The following is a 23632-nucleotide window of genomic DNA, read 5'->3' on the forward strand; positions in this document are numbered from 1 at the left end:
GAACAGCAAGCCTGTGTTATTTCTAAAATACAGTCTTTATTAGTTTACTCAAGAGCAGGTATACATTTGCCTATAAACACTGTAATATGCTCACTGTTTGGTCCCCAAATGGACAAAGAACAAACAGCAAAACTGTTCAAGAAGTTTCCCCTTGGAAAAAGTTACTACTGTTTACAAAAAGATCTGTTCAGGAATGCTGAAATATAGCCATTTAATATAAAGTCTTTTCTCCATCAGAAATAGACTCCCCCTGTAAACAAAAATAAATGCCTACAACAACTTCACATGCTGTGTGGGTGACACATGCATGTCACCCCAGGAGGGCTGAGGTAATAAGACTGCAGAGCTCAGCCTGTGCTATGTAGTAAGGTCATGCTACAAAGGAAACAAAACACACACCTGATTCTCTCTGAAGAGTGTAAGCAATGTACAGTCCTAACTCACATTTAGGAGCCAAAACAGGAACAAGAAAAAAAAAAAAAATCACTAAAACCAAATGATCTTAAGGATTCAGATAAAACTGGAGTCTCCCTATATCCCTACAAAATATTTCCTTAATCCAGAAAAAATAAACAATTCTGCCTTTTTAACTTTAAAATGTAGTTAAAAAACCTTTTTGATACTGCTCAACTGAAATTCAGATCCAAGAACTGATTGGTTTCTGGTACCTGGGCCAAATAAAAATTTTAACTTAAAAGTACCAAGGTGAAAATCAAAGGAAAACCAGTGAGTGTAGAGATAACAAAATGAACAAAAACAGTATTCTAATGGTCAACTCAAACTGACTATATAAAATTTAGCTTCAAAGCTGCAATTCCAAACTACTAACAGTCTGATTGAGATACTGTATTCAGAGACAACAGACCCCGTGACAGGAACTCACAAAAGGCTTTAGTTATTACGAAGTCAGGAGACACTCCCCTTGCCCCACAGACACCCATACAGACTTCTCCCCGATATTTAATCAATATCCAGAAACTTTATTTCTATCCCACAAGTTCTAGTTTCTCCATTTTTTTCATTACCCCCACTCCCCCAAGGGGCAGTTTTAGAACTCTCAATCCTCACTGTATGGGTATCAGTTCTAACAGCACAGAAATAATGCTGTGATGTTCTGAATAAAAAAAAAAAAAAAAAAAAAACACCCCCCATAGCCCCTTGGAATGCTTAATCACCAGGGAGTGGCACTATTTGCTAAGGATTAGGAGGTGTGGTCTTGTTGGAGGTAAGTGTGTCCCTGGGGATGAGCATTGAGGTTTCAAAAGCCCAGGCCAGGCCCAGTCTCTCTTTCTCTGCCTGTGGATAAGGATATAAAAGTCTCAGCTGCTGCTCCAGCATCTGTCTGCACACCACCACACTCTCTGCCATGATGACAACGGGCTAAGCCTCCGAAACTGCTTTCTCTTATAGGAGTTGTCTTGGTCACGGTGTCTCTTCACAGTAATGGAACAGCTACCACGACAAATGTGCAGTCACTTATGGACTGTACTCATGCTTTACATGTAAAAAGAGGAAAAAATTTTCCCCCAGGAACAGATTTTCATCAAGAATGCATAAATTAAAAAGTGAAAAACAGATAGTGTAATGAGCATTTGTGTTCATCTCTAGTTGGAAGAAAAAGAACTGTATTTTAGCATTTAGGTATCTAGGTTATTTTCAAAACAGCCTAACATTCAACTACTCTGTTGCATGGAACACTTTTGTGTCATAGGCCTTGTTCCCAGCTAAGGGCTGGGCCTATCTGCACAAGAGTGCGGAGCCACACCACCAAAGAAATGCTAATAATAATAATGAGGATTCCTATACGACCCTTTAATTAACCATCAAAATATTAAAAAATTTGTAGCTATAAATGGACAAGAAAAGTAAATGTATTAAGAACTGGAGTTTTATTTTATTGTCCAAATTAGTCTGAACAGTGATTGCCTGTTTTGTTGACATTAAATAGAAACCTTTCTGATGGTTCAATGTTGTGAAATATCTATTTACAATAAACAGCCTTGAATGTGAAGTTTTCACCATCACTTTCCTGGCACAATCTTCCTGCTCGTCAGAGCCACTTTCCTCAGAGATGTGGGTAACTTTCCATCATCACCAGGTTCCTCTGATGCACATCTGTCCCCAGAACAGCAATGGTATCAAGAGTCCTGTTAGCAGCGAGGCTTCTACAATTCCATTTACGACTGATCCAAATTTACTTCCCGAACGGCCACTGCTCACTTCTTTGCTGCACTTTCGTCTTTGCTGGCCAGTTATTTGGGTGATCACTTTTGTAAAATATCATATGGGTGACAGGGAGATAATAGACCACATGCTTTGCTGCAAGTGAATTAAATAACAGTTGTACGGAGAGCAACCACTGGCAGAACGGAAAAGAAGCTCACGACTGGCACAGAGCACGAAGCACAGCTGCTAAGCACATCCTGCCTTCTGCACTGCTCAGTTAGGACTCCATGCAGCTAACAGCATACTGAGGTACACTCAAATCTGCATAGGCTGCTATGAGATGGGTGGGATTCAACTAAATCATTACTACCAAAATATATGCATATGGGAACACTAAAAGATGCAAACTACCTACATTTGTTAGACTGGCCAAGATAGGCTTAAAGCTGGCTCTCTCTAAATTTACATCAAATAAACAACTATAAAGCACCCCAAATGCAACCAAGTTCATACTAAAGTGTTTCAGATTTATTTTCCAACAACTAGGCTATAACTGCATTTCAAAGCGACAGAATTTGAGAGAGGAGGGGAGGGGAGGGAGGGAGAGAGACAGAGAGAGGGGAGTTTTAAAGACCCCATAGTTTGATACTATAAATTACCCAGCATGTTTATTATGGATTATTTCTCCTCCTTCAATTTCTATTTGCTCATAGAGCCACTTGCGGTCACAGCGGCACTCAGCTCCACATTTGGTAGACCCACAAGTGGGACAGGCGTAGAAGCATCCCAAGCAGTCCTCATCAAGGCAGTCACAGAGGTCCATGCCACTGAAAATGAGCAGACCTTGGCTGTCGTAGACTTTACTCTTTGCTGGAATAATTTGTCTGTAAAACAAAACAATGAGCTGCACTTCATACATAATACTATTTTTAAATACTGAGTTGAAATAAGATACTGAAAAAATTAAGGAGATAAAGTATTTTTCTGTAGGAATGAAGCCCTCTAAACCAGCAGCACATCATTTATCAGGCTCAGGGCCTAATCTCGACTCTGCAGAAGAAATTTCAGATGGACAGAGGTGGCCAGACTCTACGTGCTGAAAGTCAAAAGCCTTGAAGTGGCTCAGACGGTAAACATGCTTGGCGGGCATGCAAGTTTGATAACTAGGGTGACCCCGGAACCCAAGACAGGAAGCAGAAACAAATGCCAGCTTTCCTCTGACTTTTGTAGCCTGAAAGTTTCTCCTCTGGTCCTGCCAGGCCCCCACAGTTGGGACAAATCTCTCAACCACAGTCCCATAGCCTTTTATAAAGTAATCACACAGAGGCTTAATGATACTTACAACTGCTCAGCTATTAGCTCAGGCTTATTACTGACTAGCTCTTATACTTAAATTAACTGATAATTCTTATCTATGTTTAGCCACATGGCTTGGTGCCTTTTCTCAGTTCTTTCTGCCTTGTCATCTTGTCTCCTCCGTGTTTGGCTGGTGACTCCTGACTCAGCCTTCCTCGTCCCAGAATTCTCGTCTGCCTACCCCGCCTATACTTCCTGCCTGGCTACTGGCCAATCAGTGTTTTATTTATCAACCAATCAGAGCAACACATATTCACAGCATACAGAACGACATCCCATATCAGACTTTCACATACATACCATGGTATATGCATGCATTCACACACTCGGACGTGTACACAATATAATCAGAAGAAGAAAAAGGATTCTGTAAGGAAATGTCCCCTCAGGTGGCTTTACACAGGCCTACAGAGGAATGAGTAGTTGGTAGCTTTGACTTGTTTCACTAGTTACCAAATGATACAGGACACAGCCTCCCCTAGAGGTCTTACACTCTAATCAATCTGTTTCATGTTTCTTAATGATTTCTGGAAAATATGGTCTGAAAATATTTTAAATCACTCAATGGAAAAACTTAACAGATGGAATAAAGGTAAAAATGTCGATTCCGGTTAGAAAATAGCCTGACCTGTTACCACAAATGTCAATATTTTTTGACACTCAATTTAAGGACGTATTTTAAATGACTTAGTTCTTGTTCAATCTGTTGACTGCCCTAGAACCATGTGTCTACTTCGGACCTGTGCAAACTCCAAAGTACTCTGGATAGTCATAAATGCAATGACTTTTGGGTCAGCTGCCTCCCAAGAAGCAAACATATGAAGACGAGATCATCAGCATCAAATTTTGCAAACAGCAACTTGGCCAAACACCATTTTAATTCTCATTCCAAAACATTACCTCATTCACCTCATGCTACCATCTCAGAAAGAAGCTTCTAGAATTCCAACAGACACCTTACTTTCCTATGAGTACTAGCCAAGCCTTTCAGAAGGTTTCGCAAATTCAGAATACAATTTAAAATGACTGGTCAGAAAACTGAAGGTTAAGGAAATAATCGTGGAGGCAAAGCCGATGGGAATCAGCAGGTTAACAGACAACCTGCAGACTGAGAGCCAGCAGCCTACCTGTCAGAGCCAGCGCTCGAGTTCTTGGTCAGCTTCCTTTTCTCCCTTTTTCCACTTTCTGGAGCAAATTCAGTTTGCTTTCCCGGGTTTGTGAATTGCAGTGACCTCAGAGCCTTAGCAGTTCTTCCCTGAAAGAAAGTAAGGAAAACTGTACATTTCAATCTCGACACCACACAGCAGTACTTTACTTAGCATTAGCCCAGTGCATCCCCACTCGGGAAGGCAGTTTGGGACACACATGAAAAGGAACGTGGGAAAATCCACTCTTGTAGTCTCTATTCCACCTTTACCGTAGTAGTGAATCATCTGTACTGTTCCTGTTCCTTTAGTCTCTTGGGCAGCAGGTGCCGGACACTGGCACACTAAAGACAGCCATGGCTGCTGCCACCGGAGGAGGAGGGAAGACAGCCAAAACCATTCCAACAGCACAGAACCAAGGTTCCAAGTAACAATTCCCTGGTCCTTCAGAACCTCTGACACTAGGAGGAGAGAAGCAACGAGGCTGCATGTTCTGAACTGTACTGCAACGTTTTCTTAAGGCTCGGGCAAAACAAAATCCTGGTGCTTAAGGGTTTAAGTTTGTTATTCGAGGAGGTGAAAGTAAGTGGTTTTTCGAAATGCTTTCGTACACCCCAAGTCAAGGTGAGATGATGGGAAATTGGTCATGTGAGAACAATGGACACGAGGTGAGGATGCTGATGTGTTAGAATGAGCAGGTATCTATGACGACTTCTGGATAGCGCTGGTCCTGGAGACAGGCCTGAGAGGAACCCAGTGCACACAACTGAACATTTTAACTGGGTTTAGTAACACAGCAGAAAGGAAAAAAGAGAGGGAACAGGCCAGCAGCAAGACAGTGCGCAGAGAGAAACTGACAAGTGCTCCTGACAGCACAGGCAGCTGCAGGAGTCTCAGCTTCTGCTCAACAGGAGAGTGAAATGACCTGCGTGTGGGCACGAGACTAGGGAGGAAGCGTACAGTGTTTCATACTTCACGATGTAAAACTGTGTGCTCTTTGAGCACGGGGAACCCTAAGTTTAACCTGAGCTATACCCAGAATCTGGAGGCAGAAGCATTATGAAAAGTCACAGATATAGCCGGGCGGTGGTGGCGCACGCCTTTAATACCAGCACTTGGGAGGCAGAGGCAGGTGGATCTCTGTGAGTTCGAGGCCAGCCTGGACTACTAAGTGAGTTCCAGGAAAAGGCGCAAAGCTACACAGAGAAACCCTGTCTCGAAAAACCAAAAAAAAAAAAAAGTCACAGATATTTCAAACTCTTAAAGACAAATGGGATACTTTCAAAGGAGAAAAACCGACGTTAAACTCAATGACTCCTGGGCACTGTGACTCATGCCTGGGAATCCTAGTTCCGGGGAGGCTGACAGAAGATCCCTGCCCTGAGACTGAGGCTGGTCTTGACTACATGGAGAGTTCCAGTCAGCTAGAGTAAGCCTCCATATTAAACCAAACAAAAATCAATTCTAAGCCAGGTCTTTGACTCCTGCACAAAAAAGGACATTCTTCCTGGTGTGTAGTGTCCAGCAGGTGACACATCCATTAGCTACTTAGTGCCAGGAAAGGAACTAAGTTCCCCAAGTCGGTCTACGCCAGCGTTCTAAGGGCCATTCCTAATGGCTTCTTCCTAAGGTCTAAGAATAGAAGCTGCAGTCTTGGAGTCTTGGGCACACGATGCTCTTTCTAGGCCCTTGTTTACTGCTCATTCTGAACCTTGAGTGTATGGAAACATTTTAAACATAATTTTCTTTCACCTCAACTTTAAATCTGTTGTATGCTAATGAATGTGATAAAAATGTAAACATGATTCCTCACAGTTACTCTGTCCAGCTTAAGTCCCAAACTGTAGAAAGTATTTACAATCGCATGTATACATACATCTGATTCGGGTTTCCTTCTCTGGCGGTCATCTGAATCAACATCCACACTTCCATTGATGATCTGGGTACATTTGGGGCAAAGCTTCCAACCAGGTACCAGCTGTCTTCCAAACTTCGCACTAAGAAACGTGGCATCATCAAGGTCAATTACATGCAGATTCTTTTTGGCTAGCTTTTTGTGTATGTTAAATGGGTCACAACATGACTTCTGTAACTCCTCAAATCTGTCAATATAAATTTTGACATGATGCAAACAAATGGTATTATTCCCAGAAAGGGTCATTCCAGTCCTAAGCTGAAGTAAAAGCATGTCATTTGACGACAATTCTTGCAAAGTCTTGAAACCTGTGTGCCGAGTATAGAAGGTTTTATGGCAGTCATGGGTGGTCCGGAGCTGGACTCCAACTGAACATGGATCCATCATCCTTGAGTCTAGCACGTTTCCCCTGTTTTGTCTAGAAATCTCTTTGGTAGGTCAACCTAGAGAAAACATTAAAGACAGATTTACAATGAACACTCTGATTTGGAAAACTGCAAAAAGGAGTCAAATGCAGCACTTCTTTAGAAAACAAAAGCCAAACACAGCAAATAAGGAGTAGGAAACAGCAAAGCCTACAGTAAGTAAGAATGCATTTAATCATGGAATGTGAGAAACAGTCCTTGCCAGGTCAGATTACACCAGAATACTTCCTATCACAGCTACATGACGTAAGGAGAGAAAGAAGAAACAAGAAATATCCACATGAGAAAAGAGGTTCAACAGACAAACTGCTTAGAATAGAGGGTTTAATGAGGATGCCGGGAACCAAAACACTGTACAGGTTACACAATACACAAATGTTGCAAAAGACACAGGAGACCTTATGGGATTCTACAAATTCAATACCGTTTCAATCAAAAGGCAATCGGGAATTCTATCCCATCTTGTTGGAGTGTGAAAACTGGTTTGCACGAAAGAGTAAAGATCTGAGAAAACGTGAAAGAAAGGAACAGCTGATTTACCAGAAAGATGATTAAAGACAGTATGGTATGGCTGTAGTATAGACAAACACACGCGAACAGACTGGGGTTGGTGTATGACGTGGTACTAAAAATAGATGGGCATTAAAAAATCCAAGTGAAAAGGACTATTGGCTAACATGGAAAAAAACACAAAATTAAATCTCTTCTGGATGGACAAACACCAGCTATAGATGACGAATCACACATACAAAGCTTAAACATGAAAACCTTTACAAGAAAATACAGAGGGCTGTGAGCCCATTGCGGTAAGGCTCCTCTCTCTGGGCACAGCACTATCCCCCCACGGCCATCTTGGAGTGGTGATGTCTGGTCTGGTACCCATAGCAACGACCTGACACAGTGACACTACGCTGATGAGGGAAACCCTTCACAGGAAGAGATAGGTTAACTGAAGAGAGGACTCAAGGACCCAGCCTCCAAGCTCTTGTCATGCATGATGGGGCGAGCCTCTGCAGCTGTTTCTGGGTTACTCTCATCAATACTCGGTAACATAAGCCAAACAAGCTCCCTGGCTCACCACTGGTACTTTGGTGGATCATGAGAGGTTTGTGGTTGGTGTCCCACCTGTGCTAGGCAGATGTTTGATCAGGGTCTCCCCAGGGAAAGAAAGGTAATGAAACAAACTGCGGGGCCTGCTGTGCAAGTATTACGATGGCCTGAAGTCAGTCGAACAAGCAGAGAATACACTGTAGTCCTTGAGAAAGCCTGTGTGGGCTGAGACTGCCAGCGATTCACAATGGCAGTTGCATGGCTATTGCTATGTATAACAAGACACCCATCTTGGTGGGTGATCCGGATGAAAGAGGGAATGAGGTGGAAGTGCTGGCTGCCACTTCTTACAGGGACCCAAAAAACTTGGAACCCAAGGAGAGAGTAGTGAAGGAGAAAACAAGGTAGAAATGATCTTAGATACAGGAGAAGGAAAATTCACAGTTCAGTATGTAGATGGAATCCTTCACAATGGCCCGGAACAGGAAACTCAAGAGTATTCTGCCCTGAACTCCCTGAATTAGACATAAGGCCCTAGGTTCAATTCCCAGCACTGTATAAACAGGGGTGATGGCATACTCTTACACTGGAGATAGAGGAAAAATGTTATCTTGGAACTCAGGAAGTTCAGTTTTAGAAATCCCAGCTTCTAGAGTACTATAATTTTTGATGGGTCAACTGTAAAACTGCCTGTCCAATTATTGCATTTTTAATGTATATAAGTGTTTCCTGCATGGATGTCTGTGTACTACATGGATGCAATGCTAGAAAGTGAACTGGGAGCCGGGCGGTGGTGGTGCACGCCTTTAATCCCAGCACTCTGGGGGCAGAGCCAGGCGGATCTCTGTGAGTTCGAGGCCAGCCTGGTCTACAGAGTGAGTTCCAGGAAAGGCTCAAAGCTACACAGAGAAACCCTGTCTCGAAAAACAAACAAAAAAACATTTATTTTAATTATGTCCTACATATTGCTAACAAGTTAATCCCATCTGTCTGAATAAATATCTAATGGGGCAATCCTGTACCTTTATCTGCTAAATTTGGCAACCCCATTTTCAGAACCTTCTAGTAAGCACAGAGCCTTTGCTAAAATTGATTTCCTGAAGAATCATTTACAGGAACTGCACAGTTTAAATGCCATATCTGAGGGTTGGTGTTTCTCTCTCAGACAAGGCTGTTGGTAACAGACAGATGGTCCAGTGTTAGCCATGTAAGCCTAGGGACCCAGGTATCAGCCCTAAGGCCCACAAATGCAGAGAAGTTCAGTGCTTTGGCGCACATCTGTAATCCTGGAGACAGGAGGATCCCTGAGGCCTGTTGCTAGGGAATTTTACTGAACTAGGGCACTCCAGGCAGAGCAAAGAGACCCAGTCTCAAAACACACAGTAGAGAACGATTGAGGAGGACATTCACCATCAACCTCTGGTCTTCATGTACACCAGCGCCCTCTTCCCCATCACACATATAACCTGATCACACACAAACTGATGCAATAAAAACGGAAGTTACAGTGGCCTACCAACACCATTTACTTGGGTGAACCATCAGCGTAAAAGTGCACACGCCTGAGTCAAGGCAGTAGGCCTTGGGAAGTGTCATTAGCTTCCTGATTAAGTAGTCAGTTTATGTATGGTCAAGAGTCAGGTTAGCTCAGGTTAGCATGGACCTTTAGGCAGTCATCCATCTTGAGCGGTCACATTCGGCCTTCTAAAGCTCGCACACGGGTTGTTTCTTCTCTGCTCCACCCCTCCATCCCTTGTTCCAGCTCTTTCTATGCTCTTACAGGTTAAAGTTCTGCCACACAGCCCTTTGGATCTGTTTTCCCAGAAACCACTTCTTGATTACAGGTGAGAGTCACTACGCCAGCTCAGAAATACTACTGTTTACTGCTTGTGAATTACTCTCAGACCCAGCAGAAACCGGAATCACACCCTCTGATGAAATCCGCAGTAAATAGGTGGTGAGGGTCCATGGACTTCCTAACTCACCGTGGACTATGTCAGTCTATACCTTTAGTTCATCACAAACATCTTACCAATAAAACATCTTTTCATTTAAACTGATTTCTACCCAGTTACTTGGTTGATAAATGCAAACCTTCATCATGTATACGTGTGTGACGGTAATGATTTACCAGCCTTTCCCTTCTGCGGAAAATTTAAAAAAGGCTGGTGGCCCATGCCTTCAACCCCAGTCCTCTGGAGGCAGAAACAGGCAGATCTCTGAATTCCAGGCCAGCTTGGTCTACAAAGTGAGTTCTAGGACTGCACAGCAAAATACTATCTCAAAAAATAAATTAAACTAATAGAAAAGATCAGTAGGTTCCAGACATTCTTTCTGATAAGTGTAGTCTATAAAATTCCCGGGTTTCTCCGTGTAGCTTTGGAGCCTGTTCTGGATCTCACTCAGTAGACCAGGCCTCAGAGCTCTGCCTGCCTCGTCCTGGGATTAAGGGTGTGCACCACCACGGCTCCACCTTGTTTTTGTTTTTTAAAATAGCATTAACTGAATTCCTGGGCATTTTATATAACAGGAAGCTCAGGATTTCCAGCGTCTGCTTTGTTTATCCATTTATGAATAATTTAATGAACTGCTCATCCCCACTGGAAAAAATACTTAACCCAACTTCAGGTTGCACTGTCTCTAGGTCCATCAAGTTTGGCCAACCATTCACTGGCCAAAGCTCCTCATATGCTGGCTCTGGGGTTTCATGTTCTCCAACTACTACTACCACATCAAGCCGTCTGTACGTCCGTCCCACTTGCTCAAAGCAGTTCTTCCCCGTATCACCTCATAGCGTGAAGGCGCGCACTATAGTGTACTTTCCACCAACCCATGTAAAAGAATAGTTTCAAGTCTTTCTGCTTTCTAGAAACATCACACCTCGTTACCTCTAAGTTCCACCGCAACCCTGTATGGGATGCACGCATTAATGCTCCTGTGCCATCGCCACATCAGAATGGTTCAAACCATCAAACAGGTCCAACAAACACCTATCACGTACACGATACTAGGGTAGGAATTTAAAAACAACAAAAACCCAACCCACTAAAATGCTTAACCAAATCACATGGCTAGGGCTGAGACGATTGTGAATTACAAACTTAAAAGAGGGGCCTGGAGAGATGGGTCAGCAGTTAAGAGCACGGGCTGCTCTTCCAGAAAACCTGGGTTCAATTCCCAGCACCCACACGGTGGCTCACAACCTCTGTAACTCCAGTTCCAAGGGAATCAGGCGCTCTGTTTGACCTCCATGGGTACCAGGCATGCGCTGGAGCACAGACCCATATGCAGGCAAAACACCCACACATACCAAGTAGTTTTAAAAATTGTTTTTAAAATCGGGCGAGTTGGCGCACGCCTTTAATCAGCACTTGGGAGGCAGAGGCAGACGGATTTCTGTGAGTTCGAGGCCAGCCTGGTCTACCTAGAGACTTCCGGGACAGCCAAGGCTACCCAGAGAAACTGTCTGGAAAACCAAACCACACCAACAAAACTTTAAAGAGCCAGGCCTGGTTACTCTTCATCTGTAATCTGCGCTACTCAGGCGGCTGGTCGGGTTGGAGGCAGTCCAGTAAGAGCGAATCCCCAAACGGATGAGGCAGGGGGTGCAGCTCTGCCCAGGAGCCCTACAGCCTGAGCGAGGCCCCGGATTCAACGCCCAGTGCCAACTACAAAACTGCAGGCTGTGGCCCAGAAGCGGGGGCGCACCGACTGTAGTCAGGGCACGGCAGGGTACCAGGCTGCAGCTGCAAGCCGCAAGCCCCCTCCGCCGTGCAGGCCTCCCCTCCCAACCCTCCTCCTTGTACCCCGCGGCCCCCTACGTTCCACTCACGTGCGGCCGGGTCTAGCTGAGCTGCCGCGGGTCTCCGACGACCTCCGGAAGCACCGTATCTGCACAGGCCAGACTCGGCGCTCCACACTCCCGCCTTCCCCGCGCCGACACCGAGAGGACGGCGAGTGCGGCTAGAGAGGCCGCGTGCACCATGAAAACCAGCCGGGAGCTGCCTAGAGCGGAAGCCAGTTCGGCCTCCTCCGGAGGCGGAAGGGTTGGGTTCAGGGAGGAGGGGGATGATTCAATCCAAAGCAAGAGTTGCTTCAGAGGCTCGCCCTGGGGTGCTTGCACCTCCCCCGAGGTTCGGGTGTTGAGAGGCCCTTAGCTTTTAGGAGCTTCCTCAACTTCGTTTGCAAATCTATTCTGGGCAGAGTGAGTTAAAAGCAACTCAGGTACGGACACTTTAAAGTCTCACATTTTAATTTTGCTTCACTCCAACTGAAATACATTCCGAAATCCTCTCTTTTATTATACACTATGAAAATAAGTATTGCTTTGAGTAAAAGGCACCAGGAATTTAACCTTTACATTTTTGGGCGGAGGAAAGAGACTGAAACTATGGTTGTTTTGCGGTGTGGTTTTTGTTTTGCTTTTGAGAGAGGGTCTCAGACACGTAATTGAAGCTGGAGCCTAGAACTCTCTGTTTCCATGCGTCTGTGAATACAGTGATTTATTTTGAGAATTTCATGCATGCATATGACTTGTTTGGATCAACTCCACCCCCACTGATGCCACCTAGAGGTGCAGGAATGGGTTCATTCTCTGCCAGTTAAAGAATTAAAAAGGAGGAAAGCATTACCAGAAACCTTGGGGCATCCCTGCAGACTCAACATAGGATACCTGGGAAGTTGGGCCCCTTCCTGGGGATCTTTGTTTTATTAATAAGAGAGTCAAGAATAGACTCAAACAGAAACTCAAGGATAATTTATTAGAGTTTAATTAGAAAAACCAAGGGCAGGCAAGTTGTTAATCTCTAAGATGCCCCCAAGGATGAATATGGAGAAGATAATCTTGCAGGGCAAATGCAGGCCATGAGCAGGCCGCCTCAGGGCAGAAGGGTAGAGCTTCAGAAAAAGAGGAAGTCCAAGCTAAGTTTACAAGCATACTTAAACTCTGGCCGGCATCTGAAGCAAAAACTTGGAAGCAAAGAAAAGTACAGTTACACGGTTTTGAGTCAAGCCTCAGAAAGTAAGGCAGACCCAGCCAGATCAGCCAAACCTAACCAAGGCCCTGCTCTTAGGGGTTGCACAAAGGGCTCGGAATTCTGGGGAGGGAAAGTACATTATCTTAAACTGTAGAGGTCACCTAGCCAGGTCCCTGCCCCATTGGATTAGCGCCCCCAAGGGAAGAGACAAGGGCATGCCTACATCTAGTCTAGTCTAGATTCCCTTCCCTCCAGCTCCTCCCAAATCCTCCCACCGCTTCTCACTCCCAAAGTCAGACAAAGAGAGTCCATTCAGTGCTCAGTATTTTCTGTGTAGGGCCATTCATGGAAGACTATCAGGAGTTGCAGCCCCAAAGAAAACGGACTCTTCCCCAGTACCCATCAACTGCCAAGAGGCCTCAGCTGACAATGGGGCTTCATGGGATCCCCCCTGTTCATTCCAAAGCGGCCCCCCAAAGGCAGTGCTGGTGACCTAAACAGAAGGGATCTGGCCAGGTAAACAGAAGCCTAATGGCAGGTTTCTGTTTAACAAGGAACCTCCCTAATCCTTCAGGAGCCTCCCTTAGCCCTGTCCCAAAGGTCAACTACCTTGGGCAAGGGTGTCTTGTTCCCAGTCAGTCAGCGTGTATGAGCTCAAAGAAAAGCTCTGACTGCTTTTCTGCTATTTCTGCTTTTCTTATTCCCCTCCCCTGCTCACACATAACCTTGACAATTTGATCAAGGAGTGGTCCAATTTGGTGGTCTCAGTGAACCCTCCATTCCAAATGGCTGTGTTGTTTTGGAAGTCTATGAGACTCTCTGCCAACAACTTGAAAGGGGTAACCCACACCTGGCAGTGGGTAGACAACATATGAGACTATTTTGGGTGTCTCCACCTAAATGTGACTGAATTGGGTCTGACAAAATTGTCGGTTTAGACATACCATGATTTTTTCCTAACAGTTTTTCTATTCCATTTTTGACTGCAAGTGACCCTCTGTTCCATCATATTTTCTATTTATTTTAACTTTGGCATGCCGTATAGTTTACTAACTTACTACATATATTTAACACAATTCTGCCTATGTTTCACAAAGTGCACGCTTACTCATATCCTAAATTTAAAACATCCTACGAGCTTTGCATTTATCTCCTCAGCTACGCGCATACTTACTGGCTACAGTTACCACTTCTTATGAATTTCATCCATCCTTAATTAAGCTGCAAAGGCACTCAGCATCGTTGGAGTGGAAAGCTGGAGGAGGCAAGTAGAAGACAAATGGTGTCCTTTTTATGCTGCATTAGAGGCTGTGTTTTATCCTGATGAAAACTGTAAAACTTTTTTTAAAAAAGAGTGTGGAATAAAGGGAGGAGCCGTGACCCGGAATCTCTTATGCTGGTGAAATGCCTCAAATAAGGTTTTGTCTCTATGGTGATAAAGCAAGAGAGCATTCCCTCCCTCTTCTGTTCCCCAACTGCAACATCATGAGGCATTTTGGGTTCTATCCACTAGGGGGTGCCAACTGGTCCTTAACAGAGTAGGGATGGGAAATAGCTGAGCATCCTAAAATGTACAGGACGGTCCCTGCAAATGCTAGCTGGCTCAATATTTCAAGTCTTCCAAGCCCGAGAAGCCCTGGACTGAAGGATTGAGGAAGCCACAGTGAGGATAAGCGTTCATGAGGAAGAAGCATTGGGCTGTTGGGGTTGATTCGACATAGACAATAGGAAAGAGAGGAGGGTGTGGGCTTGCAGAGCTGGAACACAGAGGGAAGAATGAGGCGGGGAGAAGGAGACAAGGCCTTGGGTGTTGCAGGAGCTGTGTTTCACAGAGCAAGTGAGGATGTGCAGGTGAAAGAAAGCGTCGGGATGAGAGGAATCTAAGCCGGGAGAGGATTGGGAAATGTCAGTCTATAGTAACTGCTACATCCTTGGAGACAACGTAGGTAAAGAGAACAATGAGCTGGCCAATGGATGCCCGGGGTGAAATGAGAAATGGGGCTGAAAATGAGTTCAGAATTCTGGTTCCTCATTCTCTTTCCTCCATCAGAATCTCTGTCAACCAGACTGGAACCTCTACACAGAAAGACCAGGAATGTGATGTGCTGCAAACAGTCTTGGGCATTTTTGAAGCATAATGAAGTTTGAGAATGATAGCTGTAGGTATCAGAAGAGCTGTCTGAGAAGGAGCAGGCAGTAAGGCATCAGGAAAACTACGAAAGCAGAGTCCCACAGCCCAGGAAAAGAGCACTGAAAATAAGGCTCTCGGTAGAAATGGCGGCTGTGGGCAGAACTGGCCAGTTCATTAGACTCACAAGTATAATGAGAATCAATGTAGAGTTGTAAGTTTTCTATTAGGGATGTGAAAAGGATGAAAAGAAGCTGGCAAGAATTAATTTTAGAACTTCATTGTTTCCAGCCATGGTGGGGTCTCATCTGTGATCCCAGTAACTGGGAGGCAGAGGCAGAATGATTGTTGCATATTTTAGGATAACCTATGCTACAATATGAGAGACTGTATGCAGAAAAACAAAACACCCCAAAAACAAACCAAGCCAAACCAAACAAAAAGCTCAAAGAAAAAGAAATATATTATTTAACCCAATCTTTCTGAAACATTTTAAGATATAATTAACATGAAAGTGTGTGAGATGTGCTACATTTTTTAAAAAATATTGAGACCTGGAAATTGAATGCTATATCTTGAACACTTCTCAGTTTGCACTAGACACATTTCAGATATTCAGTAGCCACACATATTAGCACAGCTGCAGAAGTATATCTGAAAAAGAATGAAAGAAAACCGATAAAGAAAGTAAAAAATTCAAAGGACAAAGTAACCTCCTTAACTGTGGTGATAAGGTGCTCTTAGGGGGTGTGACAAGACCCTTTTCAGGGAAGTGTTCAGAGCACAGCCAGGGTTTAAGATGTCAGCTGGTAGAGCAGTTCATAGACACTTAAGGATGTGGAAAGGAATTGAGGCTCAGGAGGGTGTGGGCATACGCAGCGGCTTAGCGAGAGATGGCATGACATTTGGCAGGCACCATGGACAATTGAAGATGGTAAATTCTCAGGTAATTGGTTTTCATTTTTTGATTTTTTTTTTTTGAGACAGGGTTTTTCTGTGTAGCTTTGAAGCCTGTCCTGTATCTTACTTTGTAGACCAGACTGGCCTCAAACTCACAGAGATCCGCTTGGCTCTGCCTCCTGAGTGCAGGGATTAAAGGTGTGTGCCACTACTGCCCAGCCTGGTTTTCATTTTATAAACTTTCCTTTTGAATTTTAATTCATGGAAGAGAAGTGTTTGAGACCTGCCCATCTATGGCTTTATGAATTTTTGGTTCTCTATTTCCCAGGTCCGGAAATCATCAGTGTCCCCCGAAGCCTACATTGTTCTGCACCTGTTATGACCCCTTGTTGCCCAGGTAACCACCATTCTAAAGTCATTTGCCATAGACTAATTTGGCAGTTGCTTAAACTTTGCAACTAGATCACATGTAGTCCTTTGGATTTGGCTTCTTGTGATTATCCTTATCTCTGAAATTCATTCATGTTATATGTGCTGACAGTTCCTTGTCACTGCCAATTGTATTTCTTGCTAAAATTGTATTCTAAAGATTTCACTAATGATACAAAATTTGGTTCATTCTATTTGCAGCTCTTATAAGTACAGCTGCTGTGAAATTCTACCGCACCCTCACCCTCACCCCACCTCGTCCCCAGCCATTTTCTTTGGAGACAGGATTTTGCTGTGTAGCCCAAACTAACCTTAAAGTCACTATGTAGCCCAGCCAGGTTGGCCTCAAGCTCACAATCCTCCTGCTTCAGCCTCTTGACTGTAAAGGTGTGTCCATAGCCCATTCATACAGTGTCTTTCTAGGTCACATCCATTCACCCTTTGCTCAGAGATGTAGTGGGGAGTGGGATTGTTGAGTTATAAACTGTGTGCGTTCAATTGGAGTAAATTCTAGCAGAATTTTCCAAAAGTGGTTAAATCAATTCACCCTCTTTCCAAAATGAATTTGTTCTCTGAAACATGTTCACCAACACTCAAGTGTTGATGGTTAACCTAACATTATCAGTTATTGTTTATTTATACTGTAGTTATTTTAATTTTTCAAATTGTATTATTTTATTATTAATCTTTTTGTCTCAGTCCTCAGTCTCTCAGTACTCCGCCTGTGTGTGTGCATGTGAGCCTGTGCACGATGTGTGTAAACATGTGTACCATGGCATGTATATGGGGAACCGAGGTCAACTTTGTATAGTTTTTTTTTTAAGCTTTATAAGCATTCAAGGGATTGATCTCAGATTACCAGGATTGCATGGCAAGCTCCTTAAACCACTGAGCCATCTTGCTAGCCCTATCATTGGTATTCTTTGGAAAATTAAATCTCATCTATTATTATATTTGTTTAGCATGTATATTTATGTGTGGAGGCCAGAGCACAACTTTTGGGAGTCACTTAGCTCCTTCTATCATATGTGCACCAGGAATCAAAACTCAGGTCATCAGACTGGGTAGCAAGTGGTGTAAACCACTGAGTCATTTTGTTGACCCAAATGTAGTTATTCTTAAAGGTGTGCAAGCAATTGTTTTCTAGAGGGAAGTTGCTACAATGTCCAAATTATGACGCAAAACAAAACTAGAATGAGATAGCCTGATTCCCTTCCTGACTTTGCTCTGAGGTAGGTGGGTAACCAAAGGAAATGAATGTCACTCTTTAAGTTCCAAATACTTACCTGTGAAAATGAGAATACTTGTAAGATTGTTGTGGGGAATAAATAAGTACGTGTGTTTCATCTATGCATGTGTGATCCATTTACAAAGGGTTTTATGAATGGTTTGGCTTAGTATCTGGCTCTCAGTAAGTCCTCAGTGACTGGTAGCTCTAATTATTTCTACTGTGAACCTATGGTTGTTTCTAGAAACACTGGACAGCCAGCTCACACATGTTCTTTGAATTGTGGCCTGCTACCTTTCAATCATAGCTATTTCATTAAGCTGAAAGGAAGAGATGTTTTAACAGGTTAACTTGACCTTGCACCTCGTACGTTCCTTTCTACCCATGGTCTTTCATTGTTAGTTCATTGGAGTACTTTGCTTAGCATGCACAAGGCCATGGGCTCCACTGTAGGAGCCCGTTTTCAGGTTCCTCATGGCTTTACCCAGCAGGTCCACACATAGAGGATGATTTTAGCACGAATCTTAAAGAGTCTTATTAATTAAATCAAATCTGGGCCAGGTATTGGGGTGAACGCTGGAAGATCAGAGAGACAGAACAGGCCACAACTTCCTCACCTCGACAGTTCCTCAGCTGTTTCTGTTTCCTCAGACTGCATGCCTCTGAGTCCTCATCCAGAATGAATCTCAGCTGAACTGCTGCTCAAAAGCCTGAAAACTTAACCAGCCAAATGCTTCCAGTTTCTGGTCCTCATGCCTTATATACCTTTCTGCTTTCTACCATCACTCACTGGGATTAAAGGCGTGAATCACCATGCTTGGCTGTATCCTTGAACTTATGGATTTCTGCCTCTGGAATCCTAAGGTTAAAGGCATGTGCTACCACTGCCTATCCTCTATGTTTAATATTGTGGCTGTTCTGTCTCTGACCCCAGATAAGTTTATTAGGGTGCACAATATTTCAGGGAACACAATACCACCACAGATGATTAGGGCCATGGGCCTGAGTGCAGGTATCTGAAATGGTCTGCACTTGGCTGTGCTGGGGGAGGAGGTCTTTTGCTCCACCTCTTGGCATCTTTATAAATACCCTGGGGCAGAGATAGTCGGGGCCATTGGAATAGGTTCCAGGCCCTCTCGAGGCTATCCTTTATTTTCTATCTGTTTATCTCCACAATCTAAATCCTTCTATCTAATATTTCCTGCTGCTCACACTCAGGAAAACTCTGGGGGACTGTGGGGTTGGTGGGTAAATGTCCCATACTCCACCCCCAATATCATAGTAGAGAATAAAAATGGGCAAGAGTCACTTGATTTTAAAGCACTGTGGCATAAGGGGACTTAACTGTGGCTGAACAGTAGGACAAACTGGAACTGCATTTTAGCATTTGATTTTTCTCATTTGAAGACTTCAGATTGTTGTGGGGGTGGCCTGGGGAAGGAAATACATATCTCCTCACATCTGCTGATCAAAATATTAGCCATATAACCAAATGGATTTGGCTCAAATTAAAATCCCAAGGCTCTTCATGCCTCCATAATCATTATTGTATCAATTATGATTCATTTGGGTATCCACAATGTGTCTGGCATTACATCAAATGAGGAAGTGGACGATTATAGTGATGGCTTCAGCCATTTTGCTTCTGTCTGAGAATGACCCAAAGGCTGTAAGGGAACAGCAGAAATAAATCATTAAAATTTTATCATTCAACAGCACTCAGAATCATAAAATATTAGACACCGAAATGGATCCAACAATTCTGTTGTGTAGTGTTCATCTTGAGGTTGATAAAACTCCATTCTAGGAACACCAGCGTGCTGTGGGATGTTCTGTATGTCCCGTGGGAGCCCGTTCTTGGGTTCCTCGTGGCTTTACTCAGCAGGTCCGCATAGAGGATGATTAGGACCATGAGCCTGAGTGCAGGTGTCTGAGATGGTCTGCACTTGGCTGTGCTGTGGGATGGTTTGTATGTCAAGTTGCTCTGATTGATCAATAAGTAAAACCTGATCGGCTGTGGCTAGGCATGAAGTATAGGCGGGACTAACAGAGAGGAGAAATAAAAGAACAGGAAGGCAGAAGGAGACGCTGCCAACCGCCACCCTGACAAGCAGCATGAAAAGATGCCGGTAAGCCACGAGCCACATGGCAGGGTATAGATTTGTGGAAATGGATTAATTTAAGCTATAAGAACAGTTAGCAAGAAGCCTGCCATGGCCATACAGTTTTTAAGCAATATAAGCCTCTGTGTTTACTTGGTTGGGTCTGAGTGGCTGTGGGCCTGGCAGGTGATAAAGATTTGTCCTGACTGTGGGCCAGGCAGGAAAACTCTAGCAACACCAGCGTATACAACCAATACTTATGTGACAACCAATGTATGCCAAGGTTGCACACCTGGTAATTAATAGGGAACGTTAAGGCTTATACTCAAGTCATCCAATTCCAAAAGCATTGTGTCCCCTTTGCCACATCACATTTCAACCATAAGATCGTATTCTTAGGAAAGCATAGCATGCTATACATTATATGTATAGTGTATATAGCATTTTATATTCCTGTGGATGGTTTTCTTGGATAATTAGTTGAGTCACGAGCGGCTACTTGTTTTCTCTCCTGTAGTCACACAATGAGAATGACATTAGTCATTATCAGTAATAGTGAGTGAGGATATGAGTGGCGTTGGTGGGGCACTCTGGCCTGTTTGGCTGAAAGACTGAAGAATTCTGAACATTGCTGGACTTCCAAGGAGAAATTTCATTTGGGCCTCTCTGCAGGATGTTGGAGAGCTATAGCGTGAGGAAACCAGCAGAGGGAGAGCAGAACATTGCTTTTCATTTTCTGCAAGTTTCTCCTGGTTGTACTATACTTTTCTCTCCAGGCTTTGATAAGAGTCCTTGATAATGGCGAAGAAAACATCCCTTCCTGCACTTTTGGGGAGCCAGGGAATGCTTCTACCACAGAAGTTTTATTTAACTTACTAGTCAATAGGCTGTTAAATCAGCTGGCTTGAATGATCTTTTTGCATGGTGGGAGTTTGTATGCTTTCACATGCTTTTCTCCAAAGTGTCATGCTAATTAAATGATTTGAGGCCCGAGGATGTAGTTGAGTGGTACAGCACTCGCCTTTCATAGATAAGGCCTAAGTTGGATCCCTAGCATCTCTTAAAAGGTAGTTAAAAGAGTCTGAATACTGTGCATCTCACATACAATTAGATCAAAATTTTCAGTGGATCATCTCACCTCTAATAACTACTTCTAAGAAAATATAACACTAGCAATAAGATTTAGAATCATATGATTTCTTGATTTTTTTTCTGCTACTTATTTTTTGTCATCTGTTTACTGACTCTAAAGAAAATTTAAAGTATGAAAGAGTAGATTTTTCTTGTCACAGTTTTCAAGGGCAGGGGCTGTGGAGATGACTCTGTAGGTAAAGTGTCTCCCACAAAAGCACGAGGACCTGAGTCTGGATCCCCAGCACCCACGTGCTATGCACAGTGGCAAAGAGCTTACTGGCCAGCTAGCCTGGCTGAATCAAAGAGCCTCAGGTTCAGTACCAGACCCTGCTTCAGAAACTAAGGTGGAGAGTAATCAAGACAGATACTGGGTATTGACATTTGACCTCCATATGCAAATGTACCCATATATACACTCGCCTTCACACTAGCACATGCGGAACACACTCTCTCACACAGAAATCAATCCATCCATCCATCAATCAATCGTCAGTTTCTTGACAAATCACCTCTCATTTCTTCCCAGGTCTTCAATATATTCTCATGTTATTTTTTGCTTGTTCTGCTGTTTGTATCTCCAGAAGTTGAGGAAAAACACTGAGCCTGATTAACACTGGTCCTCAATGAGTTCATAAGGGGCAGGCACAGAAACAGAGTATTACACTTTTTTTACCTGGCCTAGCCAAATTCGTGGGCAGTGAAAGCGCTTTCCTCAGAGGCACCCAACAGAATGAAGAGGAGGCAGAGCGCATGCAGGAAGAACATGAAGGAGAAATACCTTCTATGCAGTGTGCTCCTTTGCCCTCCTTGCCCTTTCTGCTTTTTTGTGTCTTTCCTTCGGGAGTGGGGGTGAGGGTGGGGGGGATGTAGGGAGGAAGCTGTAAACATGGTGAGAGCAGCCCTCCAGCACACTAACGCATTGCATTTCTGGGCTACAACGGTTTGTTCCATACCTAGGCACCTGAAATATGCCGGGCAGAACTATCTCCCTCTGAAAATTTCCAGCACGGGTCTGCCCTGCTGCTTTGGTTTTTGGCCATTTGGTGGAGGAAAACCAATAATAAAAACAATGTGAGTGCGTGCTCAGGGAGGAGGGGAGCTGTGAAAAAAATGTATCCCCTGCCATTTCCCAGAGAATGAGTTCCATTGTTACCTCGGATACAAGCACAGCCGTTTTTTTTTTTTTCTGTCCTATTTTGTGAGACATACAGATATTCTTTTAATAAACGTTTCTGTTTTGTTTTCTCAGGCTAGCTTGAAATGGCTTTCTTTCCTTCTCAGGCATAAGGATTGTAGCTGATGGGAAGAGCTTCAAACACAGGGAGCGCAGAGGACATTTCATGGGCTGCATGAGAAAAGGCACCAAGAGGGAAAAACATGGCATGCATAGACAAATCCAACCTGTTCAATTCTGTGGAGACGTGAAGGGAGCGAGAAAAAGGAGTGTGGAGGGATGAGTGGGGGATGCCATTTACATGAGTAAATGCAGATCCCTGGGGCCTTGACGCAACCAGTGACACACTCATTTATTTCCTTAACAGCTCTTCCATATCTCTGGGTTTATCACGTGGACCCTGAGAAAGCAGATGGGACATGGAAAATTTATTCTCCCACTAACCAGATCAAAGTTTAAGGTGGTGAATTTTAGCTACTTTGATTTTAATTGCTGCTTAGCAGGTTTTCCCTCCTCTGACCTAACCTGAACACTGGAGCAGGACCATATTTACTTTCACCAATGAACTTCCACCGCCCATCTTAGTACATGGTTACTCAGTGGAAATCTGTGAAGTGAATAAGTGAGCAATGCATGGTGGTGCTTAAACAGTAGATAAATTCAAGCCAAGGAAGGGTTTTGTAAATTAGGTGTGTTTACTGAGGATTCTTTTGCGTGATACAGGAGCACAAGTGCTTTGCATGTATCACCTTCACTGACCTTTACAAGTATCTTCTGAGTAGTGTTTTGTGTAAGAGTATGCATAATACCTTTCTCCATTTTTCAGAGGTTGAAGAGAAGCTTTGAAAGGTTCAGTGCTGGGCTGGATCATGAAACTATCATTCAATAACTCTCTAGCATTGTTAATAAGTCAAAATGCTATAGACTGAATAAACCTTCCCCAGATTCACATATTAAAACACAGGCTTCACATTTTTTCTCTAGGAGCTGGGGCCTTATGAAGGTGAATTGGCCATTAAGATGGATTATAGACCTTGACAAAATGGTATCAAAACAGTTAAATGTCCATTTGCAAAAGTCAACTGTGACCTAAGATTTAAACTATAAAAATTATGTAAGGAAGTATGTGAGATGGTCTTTGTGTTGAACTGGACAAACATTTATTTCTTAGATAGAACCACAAAGCATTGTGATAACTAGTTTAGTTTTGTCAATTTTACATAATCTAGAATCTCCTGGCAAAGGAGTCTTTTTTTCTTTTTTGAGATAAAGTCTCACTATGCAGCCCTGGCTGGTCAGTAACTTACTTATGTAGACCAGGCTGGTTGCAGACTCACAGAGATCCACTCATCCCTGTCTCTAGAGTGTTAGAGTTAAAGATGTGTACTACCACATCTGGCCCATGGCAAAAGAGTATTAATCAGGTGTTGTCTAGATTAGGTTGTAGTTCTATGCCATATTATCTTGATTCTTTAATTGATGTGGAAGACTTGCCCAGTATGGG

General features: G+C 43.5%; 1 protein-coding gene and 1 long non-coding RNA gene across 2 annotated transcripts in view; one reads left to right on the top strand and one right to left on the bottom strand.

Annotated features, from left to right (window-relative positions):
- Nucleotides 1-16: 16 nt before the first annotated feature.
- Arl14ep (ARF like GTPase 14 effector protein) lies at nt 17-12045 on the bottom strand. The gene is made up of 5 exons (XM_006975854.4): nt 11890-12045; nt 6544-7025; nt 4650-4777; nt 2826-3050; nt 17-2319 (listed from the first exon to the last, which is right to left on the bottom strand). Exons 2-5 carry the CDS (start codon nt 6967-6969, stop codon nt 2265-2267), a joined length of 834 nt encoding a protein of 277 aa, XP_006975916.2. The 5' UTR covers nt 6970-7025; nt 11890-12045; the 3' UTR covers nt 17-2264.
- A 38-nt stretch (nt 12046-12083) lies between these two features.
- LOC121828767 (uncharacterized) overlaps nt 12084-23632 on the top strand; it is a 110005-nt gene continuing 98456 nt past the window's right edge. Inside the window, exons 1-2 of the long non-coding RNA XR_013050629.1 lie at nt 12084-12281; nt 16390-16458. This is a non-coding gene — a long non-coding RNA (uncharacterized LOC121828767). The remainder of the gene's footprint in view (nt 12282-16389; nt 16459-23632) is intronic.

This window comes from Peromyscus maniculatus, chromosome 4 (assembly GCF_049852395.1).
Source record: "Peromyscus maniculatus bairdii isolate BWxNUB_F1_BW_parent chromosome 4, HU_Pman_BW_mat_3.1, whole genome shotgun sequence".
Classification (NCBI taxonomy): domain Eukaryota; kingdom Metazoa; phylum Chordata; class Mammalia; order Rodentia; family Cricetidae; genus Peromyscus; species Peromyscus maniculatus.